Raw genomic sequence first — 24,674 nt, 5'->3', positions numbered from 1 at the left:
GAACTTGTGTATTGTTCCCTTTTGCTCCTGTGTCTTTCAGTTCCTGCGTTTGTGTTTAACTGTTGAAATAGCTGTTTCCAGTTTGTGCTGGCTGCTAGGTTTTGGCTTGAAGTGTGTAAGGAAAACAGGAAGGCTGGTTGTCTCATGAACTTTTACTTCCAATCCTGCAGAAATTGCTTTGCAGTATGCTTGCTGATGCTTAATACACATAATATCAAGAGGACTTCAGGGAGCTTGCTCCAAAATGTTGGTTACAGCCTTCCTCCAGTATTTGGAAGCAGATTAGGGGCTGATCCTTGACTGGGGTTAAGCACGGGACTGTGCAGCACTCGTGTGGGAGGTGGCACTTTACTAAGTACTGGCGCTTCAGGATGTGGGGGCAAATGAGGGCAGTTTTATTTCAGATAGGCAACATAGCCAGTGTGGGAGATCTTATCTTCAGTTGTCCATTTGCCATCTGTTACAACTTCCAGTAATTTGTTCTTGTAATGTGCTTAAGTGCAAGACAGCGAGCAAGGCTCCTTCTTGGTAATAAATTCTATAAAGCTGTATGAGCACCAGGACTGTTAAGACCCATCTCGTTCATGTGTCTTGGAGTCTTCTGATTGCTCGACTCCTCCAGTGAGGAGGCTGAAGAGATGATGGCTGCGCGAAAATGCTGCATACCCTGCTGCCTGACACAGTGAGCACAGGCGTGGACGAAGGTGCTGCTCTAATTGGGAGGGGTGTCTCTAGAAATGAGCTGAGTTTGCTGCAGAGTTTGCCACAAGGAAGCCCATCAATGCCTTCAGAAAGAGAAGCGTGCCTGGGAGGAGGCGCCTGAGCAGCTGCTAGTCACTCGTTCCTGACCTTGTGCAGTTGTTGCACAAATGTGGGGTACGGTGGATTGGGCTGCTGGTCTGGTTTAAAAACAAAACAAAAAAACAGTGGAAGAGGTGTGCTCTTTTGAACGTGGATTAGTTCCTGGTCAGATTCATCTGGTTATGTTGTAAGTGGGCATGGGAGCTATTTCAATTGGCACCACCACTGACAAATTCTTGTGAGTAAGAATTACTTTGAAATACACTACCCAGGCTCTCCCTTTTGGTTTTGTGGCTGCGCTGCTGCATGTTATAGCTAGTTATGAGCTGACTGAGTTTGCTACCAAGTCTGGTTAGCAAGTAAATGAAAGGTTAGTGAGAGCAAGCATCAGTGAAGCAGTAAGGGATATAGTCCTCAAAGAGCTTCGGATTTGCTTGAGCTGCTGAAATAAGTCTCTGCTCGCACCAGAACAGATTGGCCTTGTGACCCATCTAGCTGAGGAGGGTGATCATTTGGATGACTTAATTTTACCTGCATGTATCTCATACTCTGTGAAGGGATGGGATTTTATTTAATGGCTTTAATCTCATCCTTCTGAATGCCAGGGGGGAAAAGAACAACTCTGTTTGTCTTTGAGGCTGGTGAAAACACCAATGACTGGTATTAAAATGTGACTAATACTTTGAATGGTTCAAAGTATTTTCTGCAAATGTTTTTGGCGTCTTATAGATCTGTTGTCACTGAGCTGATTGCAACTTTGTGGGTTGATATCTGTAAGAATAATAATAAAAACACACAACTTCTTGTGTCTGGTTGATATGGAGCCTTTGCACTGTGTCTTCTTGTAAAATCTGCATATCCAGCTTCTGACCCTTAATACTCTAATTTCTTTAGTAGACTTTGTGACCGTTTCAGTGGATTGCAGTGATCATCCCAGGAAACGTTTATGATGGTGGGATGTCTTCTTCAATACCTGTGCCACATGTTGAGTATATGTGCTCAGCTCCTCGCAGTTCTTTAGTTAAACAAGCCTAAAGAAATTCATCAATGTAGGAGAAAATTGCTGTTTCAAGGAGACTCTTTTAAGGTGTGCTCTCTATCGTTGCCCTTCTTTAATCTTAATTCCTGTTTTAATGAATCTTTCCCTATGCCCAGGAGTAATCTGCTGTGCTTGCTGGCAGCTGTCTGTATCCCCAGATTAGAGGTACAACAGTTGTTAGCAGCAATTCCGGCTACCGTTTGCTCTTTGAGTGAGTTTACTTGTCACTTCGGGTTTTTAATCGTTTCAGTTTGACTTTGTCAACAAGAACTGTGTACGTGGATTTGAACCCTTGTAAACTTGGTCGAGGAAGGAAAACCACTTAAGGCTGTGGAATGGAAAAGTGCGGTGTCTGGTTTGGAAAGTACCTGAGCTGCTGATGGGTGTCCAGGTCTCCAGCATAGGCAGGGAAGTATTGTCTTGTGATCCCCGAGGAAAAAGCATTAGAACAGCGCTAGATGTTATCAGCTTCTAGACTAAATAAGCATCTGCCCAAACCTGACATATGACTGATTCTCTAAGTGGGGCATGAGGCAACAATAATGCTTGTTTGTGGATCTCTGTGCCTTCACAAGCGTCACAATTTTATGCTTTCCAGGTTGAGGGACAGATACACACCAGTTAAATGTCTTCCTCAGGACAGAACAAGAAAGCCATGGCCTAGCTTGCAGGGGAGTTCAGGCATTGTCTGCTGTTTCTCATGTTGGCTCCTCTCTGCTTGTTAAAAGCATTGAGCAGGGATGTAAACCTCACACAAGTTCTTCTGCTGTGCCTCAGCAGAACAATGGGCAGCCTTGCCTAATGTGGAGAAGACTGCTCAAAAAACTGACTCTCTGGCATGGGAGCTGAAGCTGGCACCGGCGCGTAGGGACTCCGAAGGCTTGCTGTCTGTAAGTTCTGTCAAAGTAAGTGTGCAGGGAGGTGCGGGGCGAAGGGGCGCTGATGTTACTGACTGCTTTGACAGCTTTACCACAGCCTGCCTAAGGATTCGCAGTGAAACTGGTTTACTTTCACCTGAGGTGACAAAATGCTGTTTTTTTCCTCATCGCTGAGTCAGGCCAGAGCTCAGCTGAACGTGCAAAGAGGCCAACAGCAAGCAAATGTGTTAGCAGCTGCTCTTCTGAGCTTGTGTCTGCACAAGGACGAGCAGCAAGGTGGTATTTGTGGGCTAGGAGTCAGCAGTTTAGTTTCTTGGCACAGGTAGGGTGCTGCAGGACTGGCTGTGTTACTGAAGAGAGGAAGACTCTTTCCTTCAGTGGTCTGAAATACCCTAAATATCTGGGGTATTTCAAGCAAAATGCTGTTCTGGTGCTCGGTGACTGAGAGCGAAACTAAGCCGTTCTGGCCTCCTCTGCAGAATGAAGTTTCTGTTGCTGTGAAACCAAGGTGTCAAGATTGGCTGGAATGGCTTTAGTCTAGTCATCCTTTCTGTAGCTGATACTGCTTTGTGTCCTACCTGAATGTATTGGGTTTCTGGCAAGATCTTGGCAGGGTGAGGAGGAGGAGAGGAGGTGCCCCAAGCACTGGAGTAGTGGTTGCCCTGTGGTGGAAGCTCTGGAAGAGGCTGTGTCGGAGTAGGTGTTATCCCTAGCCCATGGAGGGGACCAGGGAAGAGCAGATGTCCATGCTGCGCCCCACGGAGGAGTCCATGCAGAAGCAGGTTCTCCTGAAGAATTGCAGCCTGTGGGAAGGACCTATGCAGAAGCAGGCAAAAAGTGTGAGGAGGGCAGAGCAGCAGAGGCAGGCTGTTATGGACTGATCGTAACCTCCCATGTACCCCTGGCTGCCTGGGGAGGGGAAGGAGGCAGAGGAGTTGGGAATGAAGAAGTGAAGGTGAGATTTTGGGGGGATGGGAATATAAGGAGGGAGGGTGGGAAGGTGTTTTATTTCTTGCCTTTTTTTCTCACAACCCAACTCCAATTTTTATTGCAAATTAAAATAACTTTCCCCAGGTCAAGTGTATTTTGCCTGTGATAGTAACTAGAAGTGATCACCGTGTCCTTATTTCAACCCATGAGCTTTCTCATCTTATTTTCTCATTGTATTTCCCTGTGTGGGAAGGAGGAGTGAGAGGGCAGCTGGGTGGGTTTCTGTCAGCCAGCCAAAGTCAACCTACTGCAGTGACGTACAAGAATACGTGTGTAGGAACATAGACATGTATACATGTATTTTTATACCTATACTCCTAATAGGACTTGAGATAACACCATGATGGATTTCTGGTGTGGAGATGGTCAGCCACAGCCTATTCTTTCTTAGGCTGAGGTATGTGGTCCTTAATACTTGTGTGTTCTTACAAAATACAGCATCTTTTATTACTGGGTGGAATAGCATGCAAGGACTTTGCTTGTGTATTAAGGTAAAATTGTGTCTTCATGTCAAAATTTGATCCCACATCTGGATGCTTTAACAGATCTTAGTGGGATTTCAGAGGAATGATTTGGGCTTGTCTGCTCCTAGCTATTTAGGCCATCAAAGATAGGATTTTTCCACCGGCTATTTTGTTTACAGTGAGAGAATAATGGCATGTAGAGACATAGGTGGCTGTATTGTAAGAGGAGAACTTTGTAACTTTGTGCTGCTTTTCTAAAAATAAGATGTTTTGTAAGGAGCTAACTGCTGTTGTTTCTTGTGGGATGTATGGGGAAACTTTGGGGAAATAGCTAAATGTCATGTGACTGTAGTTTGAGAGAGATGTCAGCAGTGGACTTTGGTGTTTCACAATGCACTTGCTTTCAGTGAGAAATATACAATATCACTGTTTCGCCAGTATGGATTGTTTTTGTGACTTATGAAGCTTAGTCACTAGAAAATCCTACATCCTCTTTTCTCCTGGAAACTTCTGGGCTGCTAGGGAAACCACAGTGAACATACAGGTATATTGACTTTAAAGGTCTCGACAAAACCACAGAAATGTGAACTGCTGAGACTGTTGTATTAAAGCATCTATTTCTGTCTTCCTGATCTGCGACTCCGTCGTCAGCTTGTCACCTGTAGCAGCCTGTCTGAATCTTTTCATCTTTCTTTCATCAGACTTTTTGATTATTTCCTGATCTTTCAGCCATACGAGGCTATTTATAAATGATATAAATGACTGTATTGCCAGACATCTTTAAGATAAATGAAGCAAGTTGTTTGTATTAATTAGTAAACTGATGACTCCTCATTTTAAGAGGAAGGCAGTGCAGCACAGAACTGCAGCCACCGTAAGCATGCAGTACTTAGGGATCTGATAGAAGTTTCCACTTAAGCTGTGTTAGTGCTTGTGGAAATAAGATGCCCGTGATTACAGCTTTAATTTGCATTCTAGTTTTGTTAGGACTCCTAGTGATCAAGCTGAGTTGGATCCAGAGGAATCAAGTTTATTTTGGTGTGTTCATAGCTTTAATTAACAGAACTTTTTAATTGGGCCCATGGTCTCAGTGGACACTATGATCTGCAAAGGACTTCCAACTATTGGTGTAATTAATTAGCATAAACCTTCAGTGCCAAGAATTTCCTTGTATGTGCTACCAAGCTCCATTGTCAACCTTTCCTAGCCAGTGCGTGCCCTATTTCTAAATATGAAAATGTAGAAAAAAACATTTCTTGCCCAGAAGGTTTTCATTAACCGGTATGAGAAGAGTGGAAGCAACCTGGGGATACAAGTAAAAGGTGAGAAGATACTTCAGCTGGAGTGGGCATTGATCTGTCAGCGCTGCCAGCTTAGGCATTGTTGGATTTATACAGATGGTGTTGCCAAATGTTTTGGAGGCATTTCAAGAGATTAGAAGAAATTTCCTTACTGAAAGGGTTGTGCAGCATTGCAACAGGCTGCCTAGGGAAGTGGTTGAGTCACCATCCCTGGAGGTATTCGTGAAACGTGTAGATTTGGAACTTAGCATGGTTTAGTGGGAACTTCAGTACTAGGTTAAAGGTTGGACTCAATGATCTTAGAGATTTTTTTCCAACCTCAATGCTTCTATGATTCAAAGAGACTTTGAAGGAAGTTAAGTTTGCACTGTTTGAGCAGATCCTCCAAAGGGTGAGGGATAATGTCTAGGAGAAAAAGTAAGAAAGAGTATAGCTTTGGATGTCACCAGTTAGTGGTAGTGGACAGGGGAAGGTATCCAGACATTGACCTGTTAGATAGCCAGTCACATATGCAATGTCTCTTCTACAGATCAAGTTGCTAGGTCACGTCACTTAGTCTCAGCTGACCTGGCCAAAGATCCCTCTGAGGGATCTTTCCACTGAGGGACCTGCAAGGAGGACTCCTCTTGGTGTCCTGGAGGCAGCAGTTAGCCATCTTCTCTAAGAGTTGTTCTGTGGAGGTGTGCCCCGTGTCAAAGATCCTGGAAAGTAAACTTTACTGGTGTAATACTGCAATCTTTTTGTGTTACTGTTGAAAACTGTGAGCTTGATTGCTCTTAATCGCACTTAAAGCTGAAGAGTTAACCATAATTTGTTTAACTAACCATATGCAAACTCTTGTGGTTGTGGATGCCTGTCTGCTACCCATTTGGACTGACTCCATCTTCCTATACTTTGCTGCTGGGTAATTATAAAGTCTTCCTCCACATAGGTGATTTCAAAGCAGTATCTTGTTGTCACTCACAAGAACATCATTAGTGCTGATGTATGGATGCCAGGGGGCTGTGAACTGAGTCAGGGTCAAACTAGCTGAAAACATGCAACTTTTTCACTAGTTTTGTGCATCCTTGCAAATACGCCAGGGTTTTTACAATGGAATCAAGAAGCTCTGGATTTTCAGGTCTGCTTTAGCTGCTGTAAAACTGTACCTTCAGAGTTAAGAAGGTCTTGTTCATTCACAACAGGTAAATTGAAACAATATAACATCAGTAACTTTGGCTAGGTGGAGATGCTGTGTAGTGGATCATGTTTGTTCGGGACGTGTATGGTGAATGCAGCATCTTCTGTCATCAATTCATAGAAGAAAGCAGTGATCTTACATATATGATGTCTTCTTACTAATGTTACCCTTGAAGCAGTGAATGTTGCAGTTCCTAGTAACTGCCTTAGTGCCTGTCTTTTTCAAGAGAGAAAAAAAGCATTTGGGATGTTGCTCTCAGTACTGTGACTCTCCAGCTGGCCTTGCCATGTATTGGGTGATACGTGTCTGGCAGATACTCTGCTTCTATTTTACAACTGCATATCTTTTTTTTTCTCCCTCCAATCTTTTATTCTATGTGTAGAATACGTACAGAATAAATAACCTATATGTAGGTTGTTCAGTCACTAGATATAGACAGTGCCTTAGATGTTCTAACTGCCCGGATGTCAGCCAGCTGGTGTTGAGGGCGGTGTTTGGGGAAAATGAATGACAATTGCTCTTCATGGTAAACCTCAGCTCATGTTCAAAGAGCAGGACATCAGCAGTAACTTCCTGTTATGGAAGCTGAGCGTTCAGCTTTTAAGTTCTGGTACGCAGTAAATGTTTTTAAATTCATCCATACTGTGGAAAAGAGGCTAGCCAAGGTCCGTCCTTCCTTTTTGTGCTTCTGCCGATCCAGTGACTCGAGGCAAAAATTGAACAATGGTTTTAATTCTCTCTGTGCACCCAACTCATCAGCAAAGCTGTGTATCTTCTTTCTAATGACCACCTAGTTAAGAATTCAAATGATCTGAGAGCCTTCTGCTGCTTGTGAAATAGTTTTTACTTTGGCAGATGTCTTCATTTCTTGTCCAGCTGAAGTATGGAGGGTGACTCTCCGCTTTGACTAACCTGATAGAGGAGGTGTGATCTGTGTGAAATACTGTTAGCCCTTTTACCCATGTGTGAGTCGCTTTCTGTCATGTGGTTAATACAAAACTATTACAACTAAAGACTGCTTGTGCTTTTACTGAAACTCGGATGCTTCCGGGTTGCAGTGAACTGGACTTTTGACCTGGCTGTTTAGGGCTAGCACCTGAAATCTGGTAAGTCCTGTGCTTCAGGATTTGGGCTGCAGCGTGGAAACCTGAGCAGTAATTTCTATGACCATGGGTTTCAAAGCATTGTATACATTGGAGGACAAAGTGTAGGCTAGACAAGTGTGCCGTGTAACTTGATGGTGGATCTGCAGGTGGTCTGCAGTGCCTGGGCTTGCTGGGGGCTGTGGGGTCGGCAACTGAAGAATACTGCCAAAGCATGCGAGCACCCCGAAGATGTACAGGTCTCCCAGGATGCTCAGCTATACATAAATGTCAAGAAGATAACTTGCCTCAGAAGCCTGATAGCTACAGTTGAGGAAATGGATTGTGTAAAGGAGAAATGAGATACCACACAGCTGACAATGCCTGGTGACTTCAGCAGGTGGCTGATCTTGTCGTAACACCTTGCTTTTTCTACTTTTTTTTTTTAATAGTAAATTAAGAGACTCTTTTAGGAGAAATGTGGCATATGGATGTTTCTATAAAGTCACGGGAGGTGGGGGTACATCAGATGTGCTGTGTGTTGTTTTTTTTTTTAAGTAATGATAGCCCTTACTGCCCACTTGTTAGCTGTTGCAGATGATGTTGAACTGATCATGAATAAGAACTGCTAGGAAATAGGCCATGAGATGCTTGCTGTGAAAGGCAGATGGCTTTTATTTTTGTAAAATGGAAAAAGGGGAGAGATGCAGAGCAGCTTGGAATTGAAATGACTTTAAGAAAAAGAATCATATCTATTGACAGAAGTCCAGAAATCCAGAGTAAAATATTCATTAATGAAGAATAAGATACAAAAGGGAGTTTTTAGACTATAGTCAGCTGTGCAGGTGGCTAGAAACTGAAAGACTCTGCAAGGTCCAGCTGTACCCTCAAACTGGAGAGAGTTCAAAGTAAAAACGGTGCACAGGTTGAGCTGGACGTGGCACTGGTCCATGGTGATAAACGTGGTGGTGGAAGGCTCGGGGAAGAAATGAGCCCTGGTTTAGTTCCATTTAGTGTGAGCTGGCAGCTTCCCATTGACAAAGGTGTCAGACTGAGACTTTTCCTTGAACAGAAGGAGACAGACCTTGAGCAGAGAGACAGATCTGAGCAGTCAGTGCAGTGAGAGCAGCTGAACTTGTTCTGCAGATGAGATCCCAGAGACAAGATATCGAGGGAAAAGAGATGTGAAAGAAAATAGAGAGCCTTGGTGAAGGATGAAGATCTGCTATGGGAACAAGAAGAAAAGATAGGATGAAAGGATGAAGTGAGAGTGTCTAGTCCTACCTGAAAAATAGGAGGGTTGTCTGAGAAGGAAGGTAAGGATGGAGCACTGGTCCTGAGGCTTGGCAGGGGATGAGTCATTGGACTTGTGATTCGGAGTGTTTTCACTGGAGTGTGGGGGCTGAAAATATAACTTGTGAAAGATTGATGTAGTTGGAGTAAAACAAATCCAACTGCACTGGAGATGGAAAAAGAAATGACTGGAGAGGCACATTTTGATGGTAGGTGAAAAGACAAGCATTTTTCTCTTGAAAAGAATTCAAGTGATTGAAGGCTAGAAGAGGTGTTCAGATGGAAATACTGGGACTTGGCAGTTGGACAAGATGGTGGGATAAGTGAGGATCGATGGGAGAAGAGCAAATAAATGTTTACCTTTTGCCATACCTAGCCTGCAGACCTTCCCTTCCTAAAGCTGCATTCTCTCTGACAGTCTCCTGATAATTTTTTTCTTCGTTAGTGGAGTTAAGGCTGAGAAAGCTTGAGGAGTGGACCAGTGCATAAGTGGGACTAGAATATGAGTCCAAATTCAGCTTTCTCCAAGTGAAGTATTTAAATAGATGGAGCTGGAAGAAGGATGTCACTCTGGCAAAAATGGAAAGAGAAAGAGAAGAGTTAAAGCTGGAGATAACCCATGTGGATTTTTACGGTAGAAGAGGCTAAAGATTTCAGGGTAGTGGTGACTGCTGCTGTATCAGTAAAAGTATGGGAGCAGAGGGCTAAGGAAAAACAAATGTCAAATGTTGTGGCCCCTCTACCATGTCCAAGTCATTTTGTCTCATGTTGTAAGACAGCAGAGGGGAAGAGGTTCAAGCTGTGCGTGCTGAAATGGCGAATAGTGAGTGACCTTTTTATTTAACTGGGGGCAGGGAGGGAACAAGCAAAGAAAGACATGAAGTTGAGACAAGCAAGTAGGAAGTGAAAATTAAACTGTAAATGTCTGTCCAAGACACTATATAGTTCCTGCTTTCCTGGATTGAAGGAAGAAGTTGGATTTTCTTGCTTTGCTATATTTCTTTCACAAGTTGCTAGTAAGTTAGAACAGGGACTTCTTTGGAAGCAGATCTGTGCTACCCACTCCCTGTTTGTGGCAAGGGGTTCTCTGTACCACGTACAAGCAGACAGTGTCTGTGCAGACTATTTTCTTCCTACACAAATGCTGAGGGCATCTTGCTTGTTTTATGCTTGAAAGGCAGACTTGTTCTGTGGCTTGGACTCAAAACAATGGAGTAGTTTTTTTCTTCTCCACTCCATTAGCTGGAAAAAATACATAAAGCACAGCAGCTCGGAGTTCATTTAATTGAATTGCTAGAAGCCTTTGTGTGTTCCAAACAAATATTTGGTAATTGTTTTACAAAAGAATATTTTTTGGCCCAAAGTCAAGAGTACGTACAAGAGAACAGAAGCTCTGATAGAACCCCTGATGAAAATCTCTCTTAGGGTGCTGTTTCTCTTTCATTTGTTTGCAGCGAGAGCAATGGTGACAGGGTAGGCTGGGGAACTGGGCATAACCTGACGGGAATGTCGAGAGAGTGAGTTTGAGGAGTGAACAGCATGACCTTCGAAAGGCAGAGGGAATGAATGGTGGCTTCTTCTGGTTTTGGTTACTGTAATTAAACTGGCTTGCTTCATTCTTCCACCCTTGCAGTGCTTGCATGGCCCTTCCGTGTCCCTTCCGTGTCCCCTGGGCACGTGCTCTGCCTTGCACTTGTTTGCCAGGCTGGCTGAGTGAGAGAGACAGCAGACCCTGCGTGGCCGTGCACGCACCGAGTGCCTGGCTTACCCGGGGTGCTTTCCTCATTCCTTGCTCACTTGTCTCACCAATGGACCTACACTTGCAGGGCTGGCTGCTGGTACCCGCTGTGCTCGTGGCCCTGGTTACTGAGGTGGTTGCTGTCATTGACTGAAAGCGTAAAGCCCATCATTTAAGGACTAACTTAGGTGTTGTTTTCTCTTTTAATTGTCTTCAACTGTAGTGTTTATCTTCAGTTTGCCTACTTTGAGAACTAGTTTATTCAAAGTGAAGAAGTAAATCAGAAGAAGTGACAGGACGAGGGGGAATGGGCTAAAGTTGCGCCAGGGGAGTTTTAGGTCAGATGTTAGGAAGAGCTTCTTTACTGAAAGGGTTGTGAGGCATTGGAACAGGCTGCCCAGGGAGGTGGTGGAGTCACCATCCCTGGAAGTCTTCAAAAGACGTTTAGATGTAGAGCTTAGGGATATGGTTTAGTGGGGACTGTTAGTGTTAGGTTAGAGGTTGGACTCGATGATCTTGAGGTCCCTTCCAACCTAGAAATTCTGTGATTCTGTGAAATCAAGATAGCGAGGAAACGGGAAGGCTTGCTCTCTTCTTCTAGTAAGGGAATAAATACCCCAAATAAAACGTATTGTAGCCCAAAAACATAGAATCACTTGATTGGAAGCAGCTTACTAGTACTGCCTCTGTGCTGTAAGTCTTGACATTATCAAAACGTGGTTCTCATTTGAGTTACTGGGGACACGTGTCATGTGTGCCCCCACCTGTAGAGATATTTTTCCAAGACTTTTTTGCTTTCATATGGATATGACGCAGGCAAGGAGAGAAATTCTTTTGTTTTGTCGCAAGGTCACTCTCCCTGTTTTTTTTAAACCTAAACTTGAATAAATGTATGGGTGTATCTTTGTTTAAATCTGGATAGCATCTTTGTGGTTTAAAAAGTGTCAAATAATACATTCATCAGGTTTTTCCAAATCCTGATGAATTTCACTTACCTTGTAGGCATACTACTGGTGCAATCACAATGTAAACCCTGGTTACTTAATAGCTGCGGGTTATTTGTGGTCTGTTTGCTGTTTTGACTATGCATAAGCCTCATGATGGGGGGCCCCCCCCCCCCCCCACCAAACAAAAAACTACTTTCGTGCTTCTAAACTATATCCGACTGACTACTTATGAGGTCTTACACATGAAGACCTTGAACCATGCCAAAGAGTAGAAGCTGATAGCATGGCTGGGACCCAGAGAGGTTTAATCCTCATTTTAGTAAAGGTGAATTCTTGTTCCAGCTACAGCTGAGAAAAGCTGAAGAAATAAGAAATGGGAAACAAGATGTGAGCTGCAGAGGAAATTGAGTAATAGCTGGATCCAACATGTTAGTTCCTCCAGTGGGGCTTATTTATTACAGTCTCTGCTGGCAGCTAGAAGGGAAGAGTGTAAGCTCATCCTTTGCACTATAGAATTGACTTCCACAAAGTGCTGCAAAGGAAACATCTGTGGAAGGAAAACATCCTGTAGCAGATAATACAAGGAAAGAGTAGTGAACTGACCTGCTCTATACTTGCTTACGTTATGGGTATAATGCAGTGCCTGTACACACACTTGCTGTAGGAGTTGTTGTTGCTGCTTCTTAATTTTCCCTTAAAAGCAATGTGATATGAACTGTTACCACTGCAACTTCCTGACTCTCAAATCAGCACTGATGCCTCTTCTTTTCCTTCTTTCTTCTCTTTGCCTTTTTCATACAGTTGAAGTATCCGCAGTAGAGGTCAGCACTCCAGAAGAAATGTTTGTGGAGAATGGGACAGATGCAAAGCTTCCATGCACGTTTACATCTGTGGAAGTGATCAGCAGCGCAGCATCTGTTTCTTGGAGTTTTCAACCAGAGGGAGCAGCAACTCGTATCTCAGTAAGGAACGGCTGTAGAGGAACCTACCTGGGGCAGAAGGCTGTGATAAGTATTCAGAGATCTATTAGTTGGTTCTGAGGTCAAGTAAATGTGGTTTGGAGCCTTCTTCCGTTTGTCTTGTCTCCACCACTCTCATTTTAGTATTTTTTTAAGAGTTATTTAAATGTATTGCAATATGTTAGATCTCATCAAAGGCTGGAGTGTGCAGCAGCTGGAAAATATACTAGTAGTTTTAGTCAGAGGAGAGGTATGTTGGTGTGGTAGCTCTATATAAGAAGTAGATGAGCAGCTAAGAATCTTCTAAATTCTTTATCTTCTTATACTTGAAAATGAGCTGTGGAGCTGCTCATGGAATCTGAATTATCACTATTACAGTGTAACATTGTGTATTGTGCAAGTTGCGTATTTTCTCTTTGTGTACTGTTTAGTCTCCCTTTTAAAGTATTTGTAACAAGATCAGTCTCCTTAGTTACAGAACAGACAACCCTCAGGTCAAGGGTAGGACCAGGTAAAGTGTTGGGAGATGACCTGAATGGAAGAGGACTGGTTTGTAAACAGTCTGTTCTGTGGCCCAGAGACTGCTTTGTAAAGAAGACTGTAGAAAGAGGAAGCTAGAATATAGTCTTAAATTTCTTTAACCATGCTCTGGAGGCTGAACTGAAGAAAACTTGGGTTGAGTCTTGGTTAAGATTAATTCTTTATTTCACAATGTACTTCTGTTTTACAGCCGGGATCTGTCTCTTAAGATTATGACCAGTGCTTAAACATCCAATATGTCTCAAAGTGGGCTTTGTCTTGTACAGCTCTATGCACTTCTATTGCTGCACATTCTGAATTTGGTCAGGTATAGTGAGGAATGGTGCAGTTTTAGTACAGTTTTCAAAGACAGCACTAAAGAGGTTCTTTCTTCAAGTATTTTTGGTCAGGTCTAGGGAGTGCAGAGCCAGTGTGTGACTGAATCATCTGGAAGTCAGGAAACCATTATATTTAGTTACCTTAAAGGTTTCTGGAACACAGCTAGAAGTGTTCTAAATTACTAGTGGAACTTCTTGAGGGTTGTGGGGAAGGAATGTATTGCATGTTAATTAAGCTATACTGTAGTTGCAAGTCACACACGGCAACATACAAGATAGGAAGCTTGGTAACCTTTTCCTGCTAGGATGCAGAAGGTTTCCTCTACCTGAAAGACAGATGGCTGTGATCTGGAAGAAGTTCTATTCGTCTATTCCCAGGTTACCATCCTTGTTTTTCTTTCCCCACCTTCTGGTCCACCAAACCCTGCACCCCCAAAAAAAGAGGGGGGGGAGGGGGGGGGGAAGAAGGGAACAACAAAATCAAAACTTGCAGTCTATTGAGGTAGTGTGATTGAGGTATAAGCCATAGCATGGTTATGTGATCAAGACACAACAAGCCAGACTAAGGTGGTGGTGGGGGGAACAAAACACAACACACGAATGTCTAATGCTAGCTGTGTATTATACAGTGAACTCTAGGAGAATGCTGTAATAGTGAGAGAAGTATGGCAGCTCTGTAATCTCTAATTGGATTGTTCTTATATCCTCTTTTCCTTGACTACAGTTTTTCTATTACTTTAATGGAAGGTCGTACCCTGGAAAGGACTTACCATTTAAAGACAGGATCACTTGGACTGGAGACCTTAACAAGAAAGATGCTTCTATCAGTATATCTAACATGCAGTTCCGGGACAACGGCACTTACATTTGTGATGTCAAGAACCCACCTGATATTGTTGTCAAACCAGGAGAAATCCGAGTTAGAGTTGTGGAGAAAGGTATTCACCCTGTGTGATTTTCTTTTTTTTTAATTTTACTTTCCCTTTCTTCATCTCTCCTCTTCCATGTCCATATCACTTTTCATGGGGGTGGGAGAGTGGCCTGGAGGGAGCAACAATCTCTTTAATTCTCTTCTTCTAGGTCCTAATAGTTGAACTGATAGTCTGACAGCTGTTTTTTTAAAAAAATGAATGTCATGCACTTCTTCCCTATTTCCATGAATTCCTAAATTTCTAACAAGTATTAGCAAAAGCTGATGGAAACTGTGGTGAAAACTCATCTTATTTAAGATTCCTATGAATATGTTTTTTTCTGTATTATGATACATCAAAGGTAAGGCTAACTTAGAAATTTGGAGAGCAAGTGACTTTTGTTTTTGAATACATACTATATATATATATATATATATATATATATATATATACACACTGGAAAACAAAACTAATAATCTGCCCTGAACACCTGCTGACAGGGAGATGCTACTATCTTCCATGCAAAGGTTATTGGATGTCCACTTTGTCTCTTTTACACAGCCATTCTTAAAGTATCCATAGTGACCATTGTAAGCTGCAAGGGCTGGCTGCTTCCAGTTATTTGAAGCTTCTGATTAGTGTTTGGGAATGGTGATCACAGTTCAAGAGCACTTATGTTCCATATGTCAGTTTGGCTATTTATTTTCCCTGGCCACCTAAAACCTAGATTGTTCTAGGTAAGCTGGGCGTCAGGCAAAGTGTGACTCTTTCTGCAAAGAAACAGTTCTCACAGTGATCAGATTTCCAAATTTGTATTCAATAAAACAAGGATAAATGTTGGACTCATAAATGACAATGCTGATACAACTATTCCATTAGTTTTTAATGTGTTAGATGAGATGACCCATGTGTATGCTCTAATTAGAATGCTGCTGCTGCTACAAGTATATCCTTGCTCATGAGATCATTCCATGTACTGTAGGCAAGGTCTATACCCACGTCTTTCCACAGAATAGCTCAAGTTGGATGGGACCTTTTGGAGGTCACTTAGTTCGGCATTTCTTGGAAGAAGCTTGCGATCTATATAAAATAGGTCAGTTTATTGTTCTTATACTCCATTGGTAGTATCTCTGAAGAAGCAGTAAAGCAACCACTGGTTTGGCAATGTCAGTTCGTCTTGGCAAAGCCTCTTCAGATTTTAACCCAAATTAAACAAATGGAGACGCTTCAGTACACTAATTCAGATGATATTTTTCAACAGATTTGTGTGTTGGCTTCAGCAAGACAATAACTCAATATTAAATGAATCATCTTGGAAAAGTGAAGCCTGAGGATTATCTGCGGGTAATAAAATGGAATTTAGTATGCACAAGTGACTCTGCATTTCCCTAAAATAAAGGATCGTGATGCATGGAAGAAAATGTCTACCTATTTTTCTTCTGTGCTACTTCACTTAACTGCTTCTTGCAACAGAGATGATACTTCAATTTGCATATTTTGGGGGGGTTGACCATGGGTCAGATGCCCACCCAACTGCTCTCTCATTTAGCCTTTGGAAAAAAGACAGAGAAAATACCTTGACGTACAAGTTTTGTCAATTTAAAAGTAGGGAGATCACTTTCCAGTTACTGTCACGGGGAAAACCATCCCCTCTGCAGCTCCCCACCTTTTCCCAGACTCGGCCTCAGTCCTTCATTCCTGAATCTACTTCTGCCTGGGGAATATGGGAAATGAGAGGTTTAGTTCAGTCCATAACAGCTTATCTCTTCCAGTTCCTTCTCCACAAACTTTTCCCCTGTTCCAGTATAGGTTCCCTCCTTCCCTGTCCTGCAGGATAAACCTGCTCCAGGCTGAGCTCACCATGGGCTACAGCTTCCTTCCTGCCAAAGTAGGTAGATATCTCCTGGGGACCTCCACAGGCTGCAGTGTGGATATCTCTGCAGCTCCACTCTGATCTTCTTCGTGGGCTGGATGGAAATAACATACTTCATCATGGTCTTTTCCATGGGCCGCAGGCTCTGGTGCCTGGAGCACGTCTTCTCCCTCATCTTTCTCTGACCTTGATGTGCATGGGTCCATGTCCTTCTTTTTTTCCTTTTTTTTCCCCTTCTTACTGCTGTGCAACATTTTGTTCTCTTAAATACGCTTTCCCAGAGGCACCGTCATCTTGGCTGATGGGCTCAGTTGTATCCTGCCTGTGTAAAACAACTCATGGGTCTCTTGGAGCTGGCTGTGAAAGCAGCTCATGCAGTTCCCGACACCTTACTGTGTAAACCCAATACGCCTATGGAAAAGAAAGTTCCTGATTTCTTTTTTTTTTTTTCCCATGTCTATCCTGAAGCTTGCAACAGAGCTGTAACCAATTTGCCGTGTGGGAAACAGCAAGACAAAAAGGTGTGGCTTGGAGGATCAGTTAAAGATAGCTCTGAGGATATAGTTCTAGGAAATAACGTGCCTTCAGATAACATCTTCCCTTTGCAAATGCTGTATGGGCTGAAACAAATGCTGCTGGACGGTTTAACTGTTAGGATATTTTCATCAGACCAAACAACAATGAGAACTTGAAGTATTTTTTTCTCATTCATTTAGGAAAAGTAACTGGTGTTCCAGTGTGGTGGTTTTACTGTGGCGGCCAAGCTCCGCCACAACCGCTCTCTCACTCCCACTCCTCAAAGAGGAGCGGGGAGAAAATACAATGAAAAGGGCTCAAGGGTTGAGATAAGGACAAGGAGATTGCGCAGTAATTATCATGACGGGCAAAACAGACTCAGCATAGGGAGATAGTAAGATTTATTGCCTATTACTAACGAGCTAGAGAAGTGAGAAACAAAGGAAAGAAAACAAAAGCACCTTCCCCCCCCTCCACCCTCTTCCACCTCCTCCCCCGAGCGGCACAGGGGAATGGGGGTTATAGTCAGTCTATAGCGCTTCTTCTCTGCTACTCCTCGGTCACTCATCCCCTGTGCTGTGGGGTCCCTCCTATGGGATACGGTCCTTGCTGAACTGATCCGACGTGGGCTTCCCACAGGCAGCAGCTCTTCAAGAACTGCTCCAGATATGGGTCTGTACCATGGGGTCCATCCCTCGGGAGCACACTGCTCCAACCTGGGTCCCCCATGGGCAGCAGTTCCTGCCAGGTCATCTCCTCCTGCGTGGGCTCCTCTTCACGGGCTGCAGCATGGAACCCTGCTCCACTGTGGTACTCCATGGACTGCAGGGGGACTCCCTGCTTCACCATGGTCCTCACCGCAGGCCGCAGGGGACTTCTGCTCCGGTGTCTGGAGCACCTCTCCCCCTCCTTCTTCACTGACTTTGGCCCCTGCAAGACTGTTCCTCGCTCCTCTCACTCTCCCAGCTGCTGTGTGGTGCAGTGTTTTTTTTTTTTTTTTTTTTCTCTCTCTCTCTCTCCCCTGTCTTAAATCTGGTCTCACAGAGGCGCAAACCATCACTTATTGGTTCAGTTCTGGTCAGCAGTGGGGCCCTTACCTAACATGGGGCAGCTTCTAGATCCTTCTCACAGAAGCCACTTCTATGGCCCCCTGCTACCAAAACCTTGCCACATAAACCCACTACATCCAGTTTGGCTGCTGCAAGTGTTTAAGTTGTACTTAAACACTTCTGCATACCGGTTCCCAACAAGTCTAGAATCAAATTAAAGGGTGTCTGGTGTAGCATCATTTCCCCATAGGCAGAGCATAGGGACAAGAGAATCTCACCGTTTCTGAAAGGAACCCTGTGTTTGGCAGTACTTGGTACCACAGGGAAAATTCTACAACAGTTGTCTTCAGATCTCTTGGAACACCTTGAAAACAGGCTTTCAGGCTATATGTATGACAATAGCTGTAGCTGTAATACTGTCTTGTAGTACTTCTAGTTAAAGGCAGAATGCTTTTGTAATAGGATGTAATCCATCCTGATCTTAGCTGATCTTGACTCTTGTGCATGTTTTTATTTTTTTATTTTTATTTTTTAACTGTGTATAAATGTAATTATTCTGAGTCATATGGCTGGTGTTGTAAATTATTCAAAGGCACTGTTGTGGTTTGATCCTGATAAGCAGTTCAGTGCAACACAGCTGCTTGCTCACTCCCTGCCAGCTGGATGGGGAGAAGAGAAGTGGGAGGGCAAAAGTTGGAAAACTTGTGGATTGAGACAAAGTTTCATGAAAACGGAGGAGGAAAGAAAAAGCAAAGAAGGGAAAAAACAACAACTCCCTAGACCCCAAAGGAAAAAATAAAAGTGATGCAAAATGCAGTTACTCACCACTAGCTAACAGATGCTCGGTGCAATGGCAACCCTCAGCCAACTCCTTCCACTTCTATTATTGAGAACAACATCAGGCGGTACAGAACATTCCTTTGGGCATTTTGGGTCAGCAGTTTTGCTAGTTCCTTGCTAACAGGGCAGTACGAGAACTGGAGAAAACCATGACTGTGTAAGCACTGTACAGCAACAACTAAGACGTTGATCAGTATTGTTTTCATTACAAATCCAAAACATAGCACTGTAGCAGCTATTACAAAGAAAAACAACTCTATCCCAACCAAAATGAGGACAATATCCACCCCTTTTTCTATACCATTTACGTCATGCCCAGTTCCTATGCTTTCCAGTACACCCTTGTTAGTCATCAGCCATCAGTTAATACAGATATAATTCCCTTAGTCTGTTGACTGCACGTGTGAAATGCCTATAAAATGTTTGTTTAGTCTGTAATTTTGGTTCTGTCTGTTATGGTGGTTGTTCAGGACAGGAGAGGAGGTGTCTTGCATAGGGTTATTGGATGCAAAAGCCAGCTCAGGTGGGGCCACTGCTGCACTTGCACCACTTCTTGTGAGGATCATCCTCAGTTGGTTTGAGTGGTTCTTGCTGTGGCGCTCCCCATAACATGCAATTCAGATAATGGGTTACAACAGTTTAAATGCATATTGCCTGCAATCTCCACTGCGGCAGGTTTAACATTGCAGTGAACTCCTCCCCTCTCCCCTGCTCCAGCTTGGGCTTGTCCTTCGGTCACAGTCCCTTAGAGGTGTACCTGCTCTGGCATGGTGTTATCCGTGAGCCACGGTCCCTTCAGAGGTCTACCTGTTATGTTGTGGACTTACCCACAGCCATAGTTGCTTCAAGGTGTACCTGATCTGTCACAGCCTTTTCGTTGGTCACGGTCCCTTCAGAGGACCCTTCAGACACCTGCCGGAGTGGACTTACCTATGATCACAAGTACTTTGGGGTGTACATGTTCCCACGTGGACTCATCCACAGGTCCCAGTCCCTCTGGCTCAAGTTCACTCTGGAGTCGCAGCCTGTCCAGTTCAGCAGCACAGGAAGAGCAGCACCACACAGCTGCTTGCTCACTCCTCCTCTTCCCTGCCCAGCTGGATGCGGGGAAGAGAATTGGGAAATGGGAGGGCAAAATTAGAAAACTTGTCGATTGAGATAAAAAACATTTATTAAGAACAAAAAGGTGGCGCACAAAGCAAGTGCTCAGTACCAGCTGACCGATGTCCAGCTAGTCCCCAGCCAAGGACATAATCACCTGGCCAACTCCCCCCAAGTTGTAGTGCTGAGTCTGGCGCCATATGGCATGGAATATTCCTTTGGTCAATTTGGGTCAGCTGCCCTTTAAAGGCTCAATGTGGGCACCATACTTTACACGTTTAAATGGTCTTGATCACAGGTGGTTGGTTAGCCTCACATTTTGGATTAAACATTGAATAAGTTGCTGTGTTGATTTCACTGTTCAGAATTGCCAAGCTAACTCAGCTGATTTTCACTGAAATGTCTATGCAGTGTTTGCACAAACCGATACTTCAACTACATTGGAAAAATCCTGTTAGTGAGGATGAGAAGCAAGTAGTTTCACTGGTGTATCTGAGTCTGGAAAGGACTACTCTTCAGAGCATAAATGATGGAAAATTTGTAGGGAATCCCAAGTCCTTTATGTTAGGCTTCCCCTACCTGTCATAAGAAGGACACTGTGTTCAAGACAGCTGGTGTTATCTGGAGGCAGTCCCTCTTTGATCTGAACTCTCATGAGGGGAAAAACTAGAACTGTCTTATGGAAATCTTTATACTTACCAGCAGTAGAAAACTTCAGCTTTATGAAATGGGAAACGAATTCTAGCACATTTCCAGAGAAAATGGAAGATGCTCTGAATTACTGTGGTACTTAGTGAAAAATTTTCCTTGAAAGGCTTGATTTTTGGCTTGTGTTAAACTATGAACTTAAACACCAGCTGTGAAAGCTAACATTGGGTTATGTTGTTGGGGCTGTCTGTTACAATGAAATCATTGTACGCTATGCAAATATTTATGAGGAATTCATATAACAGTGCAATACTGAAGAGCATAAGAAAAGGGGTGGAAGACACAATTCTTTAGCTGAACTATGCTGTCATAAAATTGTGTAGGCTTTTCTGTAATCTGTTGGTTTGTGTTTTGAGAGGTAGTAAAGCCTCTAGTTTCATGTGCCAACAGTTGCATTCTTGTAGCCTGTTAAATACTCTGTCAACAGAACATAACTTTTTTGTTCTTGACCCAAATCCAGCCAACCAAAAATCTCATCTGAATCAAAGAAATAACAAATCTATCAGATTAGCTGTTGTCATCTTTTTTAATATCACTTTTTTTAGCAGACATGACGCCATAGTTTTAGATTGCTACTTCCTTGTTGTGAAAGCATTGATTTTTTTTTCCCTTGAGGGTGGGAGGTGGTCTACTAGCAGAAGTGCGTGTTTATTTTGATGCTTTAACAGACAGTCATTCCTATACCTGTAAAGAAACTTTGGAACTCCTACTTCTTAAATGCCTCTAAAGAAATCCACTTATCTTTGTGTGGGGCTCAAAGGCAATCTTTGTCTTCTGTTCCTGAAAAGTATTATTGTTCATAAGATTCTTCTCCTTAATGGCAGATATTGCCAAAGGTTGTTGAAAAAAATGTCTTCCTTTAAATTGTGGCACTAATGTCTTCATCTTTAATTTCTTGTTAAGACTTGGAATTGCAGAGTTGTTATGAATTGGTATCAAATACTGAAAAGCTAGGAAAGCTGCTGATACGGTATTCAGTCAAATGAGGGTATGAACAGTGAAATGCCTAGAGATCATGCAGCCCTTTTCCTGGAAGTCATTAAATTCAAAATGAACAGTACTAAATGTTGTGTTAGTAGGATGCCTCTGCATCATCAGGGCACTGTGTTCACAGAATCACAGAATTTCTAGGTTGGAAGAGACCTCAAGATCATCGAGTCCAACCTCTAACCTAACACTAACAGTCCCCACTAAACCATATCCCTAAGCTCTACATCTAAACGTCTTTTGAAGACTTCCAGGGATGGTGACTCCACCACCTCCCTGGGCAGCCTGTTCCAATGCCTCACAACCCTTTCAGTAAAGAAGCTCTTCCTAACATCTGACCTAAAACTCCCCTGGCGCAACTTTAGCCCATTCCCCCTCGTCCTGTCACCAGGCACGTGGGAGAACAGGCCAACCCCCACCTCTCTACAGCCTCCTTTAAGGTATCTGTAGAGAGCGATAAGGTCGCCCCTGAGCCTCCTCTTCTCCAGGCTGAATAAGCCCAGCTCCTTCAGCCGCTCCTCGTAGGACTTGTTCTCCAGGCCCCTCACCAGCTTCGTCGCCCTTCTTTGGACCCGCTCAAGCACCTCGATGTCCTTCTTGTAGCGAGGGGCCCAAAACTGAACACAGTACTCGAGGTACGGCCTCACCAGAGCCGAGTACAGGGGGACGATCACCTCCCTAGCCCTGCTGGTCACACTATTTCTGATACAAGCCAGGATGCCGTTGGCCTTCTTGGCCACCTGAGCACACTGCTGGCTCATATTCAGCCGACTGTCCACTATCACTCCCAGGTCCTTCTCCGCCTGGCAGCTCTCCAACCACTCATCTCCCAGCCTGTAGCTCTGCTTGGGGTTATTACGCCCCAGGTGCAGGACCCGGCACTTGGCCTTGTTAAACTTCATGCAGTTGACCCCAGCCCATCGGTGCAGCCTATCCAGATCCTCCTGCAGAGCCTTCCTACCCTCGAGCAGATCGACACACGCACCTAACTTGGTGTCATCTGCAAACTTACTGAGGGTGCACTCAATGCCCTCGTCCAGATCATTGATGAAGATGTTAAAGAGGACCGGCCCCAGCACCGAGCCCTGGAGGACGCCACTAGTGACTGGCCTCCAACTGGATTTGACTCCATTTACCACAACTCTCTGGGCCCGGCTATCCAGCCAGTTTCTAACCCAACGAAGCGTGCGCCAGTCCAAGCCAAGAGCAGCCAGTTTCTTGAGGAGAATGCTGTGGGAGACGGTGTCAAAAGCCTTGCTGAAGTCAAGGTAGACCACATCCACAGCCTTTCCCTCGTCCACCCAGCGCGACACTTTGTCATAGAAGGAGATCAGGTTCGTCAAGCAGGACCTGCCTTCCATAAACCCATGCTGACTGGGCCTGATCGCCTGCTTGCCCTTCAAGTGCCGCATGATGACTCCCAAGAGAATCTGCTCCATGAGCTTCCCTGGCACTGATGTTAAACTAACAGGCCTATAGTTCCCCGGGTCAGCCCTCCGGCCCTTCTTGTAGATGGGCGTCACATTCGCTAGCCGCCAGTCAGCTGGGACCTCCCCCGATAGCCAGGACTGCTGATAAATGATGGATAGTGGCTTGGCCAGCTCCTCTGCCAGTTCTCTCAGTACCCTTGGGTGGATCCCATCCGGCCCCATCGACTTGTGCACATCCAAGTGCCGTAGCAGGTCACCAACCAGTTCTTCGTGGATGGTGAGGGCCACATCCTGCTCCCCATCCCCTTCCACCAGCTCAGGGTACTGGGAATCCAGAGAACAACCGGTATTGCCGCTAAAGACTGAGGCAAAGAAGGCATTGAGCACCTCCGCCTTTTCCTCATCTCTTGTAACTAAGTTTCCCCCTGCATCCAGTAAAGGATGGAGATTCTCCTTTGTCCTCCTTTTTGTGTTGATGTATTTATAAAAGCGTTTTTTGTTATCATTAACGGCAGTAGCCAGATTGAGCTCCAGATGAGCTTTGGCCTTCCTAATTTTGTCCCTGCACAGCCTCGCTACATCCTTATAGTCCTCCCTAGTGGCCTGCCCACTTTTCCAAAGATTATAAACCCTCTTTTTTCTCCTAAGCTCAAGCCACAGTTCTCTGTTCAGCCAGGCTGGTCTTCTTCCCTGCTGGCTCATCTTTGGGCACATGGGAACAGACCGCTCCTGCGCCATTAGGATTTGCCTCTTGAAGAGCGCCCAGCCTTCCTGGACCCCTCTGCCCTTCAGAACCGCCTCCCAAGGGACTCTACCAACCAGTGTCCTGAGCAGCCCAAAGTCAGCTCTCCGAAAGTCCAGTACAGTGGTTTTACTGGTTCCCTTCCTGGCCTCGCCAAGAATAGTGAACTCCACCATTTCGTGGTCACTCTGCCCAAGACAGCTCCTGACAATCACATCCTCCACCAGTCCTTCTCTGTTTGTGAAGAGAAGGTCTAGCGGGGCACCACCCCTGGTAGGCTCACTAATCAGCTGCGTCAGGAAGCTATCTTCCACTTTCTCCAGAAACCTCCTAGACTGCTTTCTCTGGGCTGTGTTGTGCTTCCAGGATATGTCAGGGAAGTTGAAGTCCCCCACGAGTACAAGCGCTGAAGATTTCGCAACTTCTGTCAGCTGCCTGTAGAACTCCTCATCCGTCTCCTCGTCCTGGTTCGGCGGTCTGTAACAGACCCCGACCAGGACGCTAGCCTTGTTGTCCCTGCCAATCCTAACCCAAAGGGACTCGATCTTGTCATTCCTAGCCTCGAGTTTTACAACATCGAAAGACTCTCTAATATAGAGAGCCACACCGCCACCCCTTCTGTGCTGTCTGTCCCTTCTGAAGAGCCTATAGCCAGGCATCGCAGCACTCCAGTCATGAGACTGGTCCCACCACGTTTCTGTGATGGCAACCAAGTCGTAGCCTGCCCGCTGCACGATGGCTTCCAGCTCCTCCTGTTTGTTACCCATGCTGCGTGCATTGGTGTAGATGCACTTCAGCTGGGCCATTACCTTATTCCCTGGCCTTGCTATTGTTCCCCCTGGCACAGCTCCAACAATCCTTGCTTCACCCCCATCCCCCTTCTTACCTAGTTTAAAGCCCTATCAATGAGCCCCGCCAGCTCCTGGCCAAGAATCCTTTTTCCCCTAAAGGATAGGGACCCGTCTACGGCCATCAGACCAGGTGCTGA

General features: G+C 44.5%; 1 protein-coding gene across 5 annotated transcripts in view; it reads left to right on the top strand.

Moving 5' to 3' along the window:
* The window catches only part of MPZL1 (myelin protein zero like 1), a 42,012-nt gene that overhangs the window by 4,022 nt on the left and 13,316 nt on the right, over positions 1 to 24,674 (top strand). For 2 of the 5 annotated variants that reach the window (XM_035315234.1, XM_035315232.1), the window contains exons 2-3: positions 12,515 to 12,675; positions 14,254 to 14,467. In XM_035315234.1, the coding sequence (XP_035171125.1) occupies positions 12,515 to 12,675; positions 14,254 to 14,467 (375 nt within the window). Of the gene's footprint in view, positions 1 to 8,802; positions 9,052 to 11,905; positions 12,039 to 12,226; positions 12,376 to 12,514; positions 12,676 to 14,253; positions 14,468 to 24,674 lie in introns of those variants that run through there. The other 3 variants (XM_035315236.1, XM_035315235.1, XM_035315233.1) reach the window with 3 other exon arrangements.

The sequence above is a fragment of the Oxyura jamaicensis genome, chromosome 1, assembly GCF_011077185.1.
Source record: "Oxyura jamaicensis isolate SHBP4307 breed ruddy duck chromosome 1, BPBGC_Ojam_1.0, whole genome shotgun sequence".
Taxonomy (NCBI): Eukaryota; Metazoa; Chordata; class Aves; order Anseriformes; family Anatidae; genus Oxyura; species Oxyura jamaicensis.
This window is presented reverse-complemented; position numbering and strand designations above follow the sequence as displayed.